At 36.8% G+C, this 11253-nt stretch overlaps 1 protein-coding gene across 1 annotated transcript; it reads right to left on the bottom strand.

The window, feature by feature from the left end:
• Positions 1 to 513: 513 nt before the first annotated feature.
• On the bottom strand, positions 514 to 1455 carry LOC115272408 (olfactory receptor 2G3-like). Its single transcript, XM_029915485.1, has one exon. It carries the CDS (start codon positions 1453 to 1455, stop codon positions 514 to 516), a length of 942 nt encoding a protein of 313 aa, XP_029771345.1.
• Positions 1456 to 11253: the final 9798 nt, after the last annotated feature.

The following is an 11253-nucleotide window of genomic DNA, read 5'->3' as shown; positions in this document are numbered from 1 at the left end:
ACTTTAAGTGAAGCAATATTTTGATCTGTTTGTTACAAAGGAAGGCTGTATGTAAAGGGGTCAAAATTGGACAAAACCACAAAGTAGATGCAGTCATGTTTCCTTGCACACTACAAAATTAAGACAGATGTGAACCCCTCATCTGAAGTTCTCCACATGAGTTAAAAATTCAGAATGTTTCTCTGGATGAAGATGCCTTAGATCCTCCAGACAGGAATCAGATGCTTCATCTTACTGTTATCATGTCAAGCAATTAATTTCAGATAGTCTATGATTTTAGAGAACTAAAATTTCATAGTGAGTTAAGCAAATAGTCACTCAATGAAGGAAATTATTTTGACACAGTAAGGCTGCGATTTGTCCTTGGGGAATATGTGTTTCCTTCTGAGTTTGCAGTGGGCTTTATGTGTCCTTCATGAATGGCAGGACAAACTGTTCAAGGTCTTAATTATTGTTTTACTTCATATCCAGAAGTCAGTTTTCTTAGATTAACAGTTAACTTTAGTGTCCCATTCAGACCCCTCGTGTCCTCTTCTTTGCAATAGCTCTCCTTAAAGCTCCTTTCACATCTTGGTTCCTTAGGCTGTAGATCAAGGGGTTGAGCATGGGTGTGACCACAGTGTAGAACACCGCAATGATCTTGCCCCCAGCCCTGGAGGACTTCGACTGGGGTCTCATGTACATGAAGATGGCAGTTCCATAGAATAAGGTCACCACTGTCAGATGGGAGGCACAGGTGGACAGTGCCTTCTGCCTTCCAGAGGTGGACCGTATCCTGAGAACTGATACAAGGATTCGGGCATAGGAAACTACAATAAGGAGGAAAGGGATGAAGACGATGATAATACTGAAGATAAAAACAACCAGCTCAGTAAATGAGGTGTCAGTGCAAGCCAACCTCAAGACAGAAGGGACCTCACAGAAAAAATGATTCAGGACATTGGGCCCACAGTAGGGCAAACTCAAGGTGAGGACATTGATCACCATGGAACTCAGGAAGCTACTGGACCAAGAAATGGCTGCCAGTTGGACACAGATACTTTGGTTCATAATGACAGTATAATGAAGAGGGTGACAAATGGCTACATATCTGTCATAAGCCATGACCCCAAGGAGAACACATTCAATCATTCCAAAAGAGAGAGAGAAGTACATCTGAGTAGCACAGCTAGAGAATGGGATGGTCCTTTTCCCCACCATGTTGGACAGCATCTGTGGGACATTGGTGGACGTGTAGCAGATATCTAGAAAGGATAAATTAGTGAGGAAGAAGTACATGGGTGTTTGGAGACGAGGTTCTAGCTGAATAATAGTGATAATTATAATATTCCCCACTACAGTTAGTAAATAGAAAAACAAGAACACAATAAAAAGAATAAGCTGCATCTTTGGCTGAGATGAGAGCCCCAGGAACACAAATTCAGTCACAGTGAAGTTTGTTTTTATCATGTTCATTTTCCAAGCCACCCCCTTCTTACAGAACCATCCACTTGAGACAAACATCAAATGTACTATATCACTGTGTTGGAAACTCAAGACATAAATAAGAAAGCAAAGAGAAATCTTGACCTGGAATTATATCTTGAGTATCTGAGTTGTGCTAGAAATGGAAAGCTTTTATTCTACTTTTGTGGGGCGTATTCTCTTAATGAGGTTAAGATTTTCAAACTCAACAGCTGTTTAAGTTAAGCAGATTTACTTGAATTTTCTCCAAGGATATGCTCATTTGCTTGTTCATAATCTGTTCAAAACCTACTCTTTCTTCAAAGCCTTTCTTATGCCCCACCTCTTTAAAAAAATCTGAATATGTCTTTGCTCCACACTTAACAACAGAACAGCATGATGTGGAACTTAAGCAAAAAGCAATGAAGGGCATAGCTTTCTGTACTAACCTAAAAGTAATGTCAGGAACAGAATGGCAGATACATTCTTCTGTATCACTCTGACACAACCTTCTCCTGCCTAGATGCCATGACACCCTGAAGAACAAAGACTGCACACACCCCCAACGAAACCAGTCATAGATCACGTTAATGGCCAGTTCTACGGGCTTCACCATCCCCATATTATGGAGTCTTGGATAGTTTCATTATGTAAAAAAAATGGAAGAAATGATTTTTGGCATATTAAATTAAATAATGTGTAAAAAGAATTTAAGGCAATGTCTACGTATGAGACAATTTGCAAATAACATCTAGTATTAATTGTTCTATGAATATACAGTGATGCTACATTTATCTAGAATTCACTTCTATAATAAAAACTGTTTCAGGGAAATAATATTAATGAAAAGGATCCAGACAAGTTAAAGTTATCAGGTCTACTCTTTGAGAGCCCCTCACCCCCACCCTGTGCTTACTTACTCTAAATGTATTTATCCACCAAGTTAGTATGTTTGGTTAATTGACTGGCAGCCATGAGCAAATCAAAAGCCGTGACTTTGGCAGATATGGGGTAAGGAAGAGTCCTAGAGGCAAGGACAGTTACAGTAGCCAGAAAAAGACTCCCAAACATTCATTCACTCGTGTGTTCTTTCACTTTTGTCTTTTTTTTTTTCTCAAAAATGTCTTTATGATAATCTAGTACATACCAGATGCTGGGCATACACTGGTAAACACAATAGACATTTCCAAAAGTCTCAGAGCTCAGAGTCCAGTGGAAAGTTATGATGAAGGAATCAGCCCCATCCCTGAGAGCATGGGGAATCTTACCAAGAAGATGTTTTAGAACCAAGTAGTTGTGGGTCATAAAAAAGACTACTTTATGCAACGCATCCTTTCTCAAATGGTATTGATTCACATGTAATTTCTTTTAAAGGGCTTTCTTATATTTTGACTTAAGTTGGAGCTTTTCAAACCAAATAATTCAGTGAACTGATACACTAACTTCAGTCCAGGGATAAAGGAGGTGTGGACTTGGAAAGAGGAAGAAGTCAGGTCACAGTTCTTTTTTCACCTGGAGCAGCAGGAAAGGGAATGAGCAGGAGTTTCACAGCTTCCTTCCAGACCCTTCAAACAGCACTAAGAAAGTTCTTGCAAGGAAGAAATGTTTGGTGATTTTAGAAGTGACTATGACCAAAATGACATCCATATGAGTTTCTCAGTTGACAAAGTGGCACACAATCAGGAGATTGCACTGCTAGTAGTAAGATGCATGGAGTCTGCCACTGGAGAGCACGATGACATGTGTGGGTCCCCCATGTGCCTGTGCACAATTCATTACACCAACCTGTGCCCAACTGTCCTCATCTGTGGGACTGGGGAAGAGCACACTCCTCAGAATTGATGGATGAGATAAATGAGATAATGCAAGTAAAGCACCTAAAACAGAGTTAGACATATATAGTAAGAACTCAACATACATTAACTATTATCATTATGATTCATGTGATCCTCCTTAGAGGATCCTTGTTAAGTGCACAGGTCATGAATTATTGGCCTTCTTTACATATTCCCCTAAATTGCAGAGAGTAAGTCTTTCAGACGGTAAACAACTTGTCCTAAATCACTGAATTACTATGCATACAGCACCCATGTGTACAATCTAGCTGTATCTGCAATGAGAAAACCACAGCAAATGTCATAGTCCTGATTCCCTAGGCATGAATGTATGTGTAGAATTGTGTTTACATAAAGGAACTTAAATCTATTGGCTCAACATTTAAACACTGTTTATATTTTGAAGACTCAATAAAATAGGACATTTCCTTTAGTTCCTTTATAAACGCAAATAGTATTTTGAGTTACTTGATGGCTGCAGCTACTGAAAGAAGTTAGAACCCATTCAATTATCACTTTCCAGGATACAAATCGGTCTCTATTCCTTTCAGAACACAGAGCTGCAAATCCATTACAAGGAAAGGAGGAATAAAGACACTTTTGTAGATTAATGTATCTCTTATAATATGAAGCAAACTCATACAATTAGACATAGGTTGAAAAAGCTCTGAATAGTTTGTCATTTCCTGTAGATTCTATACGGCCATCTAAAGCAAGTAGGTAACCACCTAGCTAACTGCACACCTCCATCTTACCTCACAAGGCAAAAAGTAACTGCTGCTAAAGGCTTCCTTCCAACTTTTCTGCCTAGAAAACTCAGTTCTATTCAGTCCTCTAAAGACTAGGCATGCATGATGTTCTCTTAGAAACTCATCCTAACCTAATTCATCAGAACAAAGTTAATCAGAGTACTCTCTCCTGAACCATGTCCGCCCTTTGAACATACTTGATTGTTGTCCTTATACATGTGAGTGAATACAAAGTTATGAATCTATCTCTCCAGTTGACTGGGGGGTTCTAGGGATCCCGTCGTGTTTAGTTATGTTTTGCCATTCCTAGCACATAATAAGTACTATTAAATGTTGATAAAATTCAAATAAACTTTATATTTCTTATTTTCCTTATGTCTTGAGCTCAGATTAAGAATAAATTCACCCTCATGGTAGCCATAATTTTAATGAAAGAATAGAGTCCAGCAAAATCATTTACTCCCAAATCACTTATTTTTTTTCTAAACAATACTAAGGCTCAAATGCCATTTAATTCAGTTTGGACAAAGAGAGACAGAGACAGGCAGAGAGACACAGAGAGAGAAATGATGTGGCTTGATGCCAAGACAGTACAAAGTGTGCTAACTTATACTTTACTCAAGTTCAGATTATTTTGTCATATAGACACAGCCTATCAGGCATTTTATGTATTTCACAAAAAAATGAGTGATCTTTCTATTCTGTAAGTCACAGGAAGAAATCTGAAATATATTTTATGCCAAACTAGAGTAATCTAATGTTCCTTCATAAATTCAGGATACAACTGAAAGCATTGTTTGCTCCAAATTGTTTATTAAGTTCAGAGGATAGATTTGATGTGTAGCAATGATATTGTTGGTCTTTCATAATATATACCTCCCTTTCCAGGGATAATTTCTCAAGGCGTCAAAGTGTAGGGGTAAATATCATCTCTGGAAAAAGGCAACTAGAATATGAATTCTGACTCTACCACTTGTCTGGTGGGTCACTTAGGTAAGTTTCAAAACTTTCCTAAGTCTCTTTTTTTCTCCTAGGTTAAGTGGGAACTATATTAGTATCTAATTTGTAGGATTATCTTAATGATTACATTAGAAAGTCCATCTAACAGTTTTAGCATAGTATCTGACATATAGTGAGAACTTGAGAAATCATAGCTCACAATATTATATAAACTCCAGAATTATAATTAATTGGCTATAAATAAATTTATGTTTTTAAAGTGGAAAGACTATTAGACATGATTATATGGAAGTTATTTATTCCATCACTGCAGAAAGGTTTAAAACCTACATAAACCTATATAATCTTTTTATGTGTATAGTATTGATAAAATTTGTAATGTCTTTTCATCCATTATCAGTTCACTCCTCAACAAAATTTATTGCTAAAGATTAAAAACTCAGAAGTTTAAAAATTAAGAATAAAGACAGCATTATAATCCTGTTTCCTACCTGATTAAGAAAAAACATTAGGAAAAACTAACCAGGAAGACCTTAAATATTTTTGCCAGTGATCTCATTGGTGAGTTTTGAAAAATATACTAGAAAAAGGATTAATCATATGTTTGTAAAAGCATCACTAAGATTGTTTACAAATTGCACTGTAGATGATTATTTACCACTTAGTGTAAGTTAGTTTCATGAAGCACTTTTTAAGTTTATTTATTTATTTTGAGAGAGAGAGAGAGAGAGAGAGAGAGAGAGAGAGAAAGCACAAGCAGAAGAGGGGCAGAAAGTGAGCAGGAGAGAGAATCCCAAGTGTGTTCCATGCTGTCAGCACAGAGTATGAACCCAGAGATCATGACCTGAACCAAAACCTAGAGTCAGACACTTAACTGCCTGAGCCATTCAGGCGTCCCTTTCAGAAACTCTTTTAAACAAACAATATGGATTTGGGTTTGATGCAACATGGAGATAAAGGAGAAAAATATGAAAGCAAGGGGTCCAAGAAGGCCATGCTCTGAGAAGAAGCCAATCCCACCCTCCAGCAAGAATACCATGTTAGTAAGCATCAATAACACAAGTTAACAAATTGTGATCTTCAGTACAGGCAATTAAATCACACCTCTGCACCACATGCAAAGAAAGATGAAAACAAAAACAAAACAAAATACTTCTTCATGGGAAAAAAATCATCAAAAAAATAAAATATTCATTGCCGTGTATTATAATTCTCTATTACATGACAAATATTTGCAGGTGCTTTGCTGATAACTAAATTGCGTCTTTATAATAACCCCAAAATATACTTCTATCCATTTTAAAGATGAGACAATTAAAGATCAGAGAAACTACACAGCTTTCTCACTCAGAGCACTTATCTGAGCCATAATTTGTACATTAGTCTGCCTAACTCCAAAACCTTCTAAGTAAATAACTGAGAGTTTTATTTTACTATTATAATATTTTTTACATCTAATAGACAATTGTAATAGACACAACAGATAAAGCATACCTGAAGGCAGTACCCACTGCAAGCAACACCCTACTTCATATTTGTCCTCACCATATATTCATGTACACAAAAACCCATAAAAGGCAGCAAACATGCTATCCATGTGCAAAAAAATATAATTCCATGGAGATAAAAATAGATCTCTTTTTCATGATGAGAGATAGTGCTATAATCCAACTCAACCCTTTTATAAAGATGACAAAGGCATGTATAGTGTAATCCCTAAGTCATTTGAGTTTCTTTGCTTTAGGATCTTAGGCTGAATTTGAGATTCTTGAGGGATAATGTCCCCGATCAGTAATTAAAGCTTAATTATTTGTTCTGAGGGATTCCTAGTTGATGCATTTGTTGGTTGCTTCCTGTCCCCTCCCTCCTCTGCTTATGAACCTGTACCATGGTTAAAGTGACCCTTCCAAGTGACCAGGGTGTCCTATCCTTCAGTACTGCCTAATACTGATTATCATAAATATGAGTACATTCATTGTAAGAAGAGCAAAATGTAAAATGCAGGGTTCAAAGATCAAACACAGAGTCATTTCCTGGAATCTACTGGAATTTAGAGATATAATGATGCTAGTGTACACTCAACGATCCACATAGCAAATTTGAACCCTACACTCCCCTCTCCATGATCATAGCAAACTCTGGAAACATGTACTATTGCATAGCAATGAAATACAAATTGATAGGAGGAAAACAGTAGGGCCAGAGTGGGGACTTCCTAATGTGACCTCGAACACATCACTTCACTTTCATGAGCCCCAGCTTATGCATCTTTAAAATTGACACAAAAATATCTAGACTACTACATTACTCCCTTGTTATGGAACTAAAGGAAGGAAGTGAAGAAAAAGGGGAAGAAAAGAAGAAGGAAAAGAGAAAGGGAGGGAAGTAAAATGTTAACATTATGTAAGTCCTTCCAATGTACAAAGAGCCAGCTGAGTCAAATTGTGCCTTCACATAATGATATTGCTTAATCTTTAATTCTCAAACCCTGAATGGCTGTTGTAGTTTATTTGGCTTTATTTATCAATTTATTTATCAATGCCCAGACCTTCCCTGAATCAATAAGATCATAATCCTTGCAGATAGGACTTTGGTATAAGGGGCACCTGGGTGGGTCAGTCGGTTAAGCATCTGACTTTGGCTCAGGTCATGATCTCACAGTTCATGGGTTCGAGCCCCGTGTTGGGCTCTGTGCTGACAGCTAGCTCAGAGCCTGGAGCCTGTCTTGAGATCCTGTGACTCCTTCTCTCTCCGACCCTCCCCTGCTCACACTCTTTCTCTCTCTCTCTCACTCTCTCTCTCTCAAAAATAAATAAAAACATTAAAAAAAAAAGACTCTGGTATAAGTATTTAAGTATTTTAAAAAGCTCTCCAGGTGAGCCCTTAACGTCTGATTTTCCAATATTTTTACTGGGAAAATGAAAGATATATTTGTGGATTTACACAAAACTAAGCCCAAAATATTCAACCCCTTAGGGAGTTTCACACTGTTACTTCCAGTTTTTTTCTCTACTACATTACAACATTTAAGTACTGCTGTTAAAAACATTCTAAAAAGTACTGCACCCAAGACTTTTTGGAATGTCCAGTTCTACTTTGCTTGGATAAAACTGGAGACTCTCAGAGTAGATTCCTACCAGGCATCAACCCCTGAGAGTGCATTGACTTAGGAATTGCAACGGAAGCTACTCAGTAGACTGAAATCCAGAAGGAGCTATCACTTTCTTAGGTTTTGGGTAGTTAACAAATGATACGAAAAGCACTGGGAAGTTTTCTCACATTAATATGTACATTGTCTGGGTCCGTGGTCGGCACAAAGACTTATTACAAATTCTGGAGGTTTTTTGAAGCAATATGGAATCCTACTGATGACATGATGACATGATTTTATATACAGGAAACCCAAAAAATTCTATCAAAAACTTGTTAGAACTATTACACAATTTTAATAAAGCTTCAGGATAAAAATATCAACATACAAAAATTAGTTGCATTTATATACTTTAACAACAAACTATCTAAAAGAAAAATGAAAAAATATCCAATTTACCCTAGCATCAAAACAAATAAATTATTTAGGAATAAATTTAACCAAGGAGGGGAAAGACATAAATGAAAAAGAAAGCCACTGTTTATGGATCAGAAAGAATAAGATTGTTAAAATGTCCATACTACTTTAAAATGTCCATACTGCCCAAAAACAATCTACAGATTCAAACTATCAAAACCTCAATGGCATTTTTCCCAGATACATAAAAAAAAATTTTTTTGATGCATGTGGAACCACAAAAGGCCATGAATAGCCAAAACAGTCTTGGACAAGAACAAAGCTGGTGGCCTCATACTTCCGGGTTTTACAATATATTACAAAATACTGTAATTAAAGAGTACGGTGCTAGAATGAAAACAGATATGTACACCAATGGAACTGAATACAGAGCCCAGAAAAGGCTGATCACTGAAGGTCAACCGATCTTCAACAAAGGTGCAAAGGAACCCACAATGGCCAAAGATAGTCTCTTCAATAAACATTGAGAAAACTAGATATCCACTGCAAACGAGTGGAATTGGACCCTTAATTGCCCACTGTATACAAAAATCAATTCACAATGGATTAAAAACTTAAATGTAAGACTTGAAACTGAAAAGCTATGAGGAGGAGGGATAGGGAAATAGGCTTACCCACATTCTCAGTGCAGCTTGCCTTTTCTGCAGTCAGTGCCCTGCACTTCTCATCTGTGATGGAGCACGAGAATTGACACATTCTTCTTTCCGAGAGATCCATCCATACCCCTCTCAGACCTCCTCGTCACTAACTTTCTACTCATATTCTCAGTCCCTGCTCAGTTTGTCCATCCATTAGTCACTGTTCATAAAACAGTATAGAGGCACACCTTAGACCACCACTCTTTCTATCCTCAGAGAAGATGATCCACTGTTCTGCTTGGTATTTTGCATGACTTTTGCACATTTAAGACCTGAATTCGTACCCTTAATACTACTGCCTTCCTAAGAATCAATAATTCTTAGAGAACAGTATATGTTTTAGAATGAGCAAATAAATAACTTGTGCCTAAAATATTCTGTTGTGTCTAGAAAACATAGATGCTTCTGAAACAATAAGGACAAAAACAATAGGAGCCAACTTAAAGGGTTCTGTACAGTGCATTCGATGTATCAAAGAAAAATCATGACAATAAACAAAATAGTATAATTTTTATTGCAACATATTGAATCAATGAAATCCAAGGAGTCCAGGATACTCATAAAAAGAGAAGTGTATAGAGAGCCTAAGAAGAGGGACTCCAGGGTGGCTCAGTCAGTTAAGCGTCCAATTTAGGCTCAGGTCATGATCTCGTGGTTGATGAGTTTGAGCCCCTCGGCGAATTCTGTGCTGACATCTCAGATCTTGGAGGCTGCTTAGAGTTCTGTGTCTACCCCCCTCTCTTCCTCTCCCCCATTCACTCTCTCTCTCTCTCTCTCTCTCTCTCTCTCTCTCTCTCTCAAAAATGAATAAACATTAAAATAAAATAAAATAAAAACAAAAAAAGAAGGTAGTGATAAAATGGAAATATTCATTTTGACTGAACTTTTAAAAGTAGTAATGTGATTAAATAGAGAGAGAAATACATAAGAATATATAGAAATCCAAATAAATATTAATATGTCATTGTTTTATTGGTATAAGCAGCAAATAAGTGTAAAGATCTATGTTTTCCAAATAGTGCCAGTAAAATTGGGAGCTGTATGAAGATCAGAAAGAAATAATCAGCACTGATGAATACTAATAATAATAATGAGTAAAAGGTATTAACACCAGAGAATAACCAATTAAAAGGGGCACTTCTGGTATTCTGAATAGATGATATTCTTAAATGAAATTTTAACTCTGCAGGTTCAATCTTTGATTTAATAGATGAAGATTGAATATACTTACTAACTAAAATAAAGTTATTATAAGATTACATTGTCCTTGAATAATTTTCATGTATTAACCTAATGCATAATAATAACATAAAATGGATTATTTAATGTTGGCTGAAATTTGAAAAAATAATTTTAGGAGGGGTATCATTTTGGAAAAAAAAACCTCTTTGGAGAAGTTTCTATTCATGTCTTCTGCCCATTTCTTCACTGGGTTATTTGTTTTGTGAGTGTGAAGTTTGGTGAGTTCCTTGTATATTTTAGATACTAGCCCTTTATCTGATATGTCATTTGCAACTATCTTTTCCCATTCTGTCAGTTGCCTATTAGTTTTCTTGATTGTTTCCTTTGCCTTGCAGAAGCTTTTTATCTTGATGAAGTCCCAAGGGTTCTTAATTTCCCTTGCCTTTGAGGATGTGTCGAGTAGGAGATTGCTGCCGTAGAGGTCTAGGAGGTTTTTTCCTACTTTCTCCTCGAGGGTTTTGATGGTTTCCTGTCTCAATTTCAGGTCCTTGAGCAATTTTGAGTTAATTTTTGTGTATGGTGTAAGAAAGTGGTCTAGTTTCATTCTTCTGCATGTTGCTGTCCAGTTTTCCCAGCACCACCTGCTAAAGAGGCAGTCTTTTTTCCATCGGATACTCTTTCCTGCTTAGTCAAAAATTAATTGGCCGTAAAGTTGTGGGCCCAGTTCTGGGTTCTCTATTCTATTCCATTGGTCTATGTGTCTGTTTTTGTGCCAATACCATACTGTCTTGATGATGACAGCTTTGTAGTAGAGGCTAAAGTCTGGGATTGTGATGCCTCCCGTTTTGGTTTTCTTCATCAATATGACTTTGGCTATT

The sequence above is a fragment of the Suricata suricatta genome, chromosome 11 (assembly GCF_006229205.1).
Source record: "Suricata suricatta isolate VVHF042 chromosome 11, meerkat_22Aug2017_6uvM2_HiC, whole genome shotgun sequence".
In the NCBI taxonomy this organism is placed as follows: domain Eukaryota; kingdom Metazoa; phylum Chordata; class Mammalia; order Carnivora; family Herpestidae; genus Suricata; species Suricata suricatta.
This window is presented reverse-complemented; position numbering and strand designations above follow the sequence as displayed.

Coding starts and splice junctions, on each gene's coding strand:
- LOC115272408 (XM_029915485.1), bottom strand. CDS start 1,455: ATGAACATGATAAAAACAAACTTCACTGTGACTGAATTTGTGTTCCTG.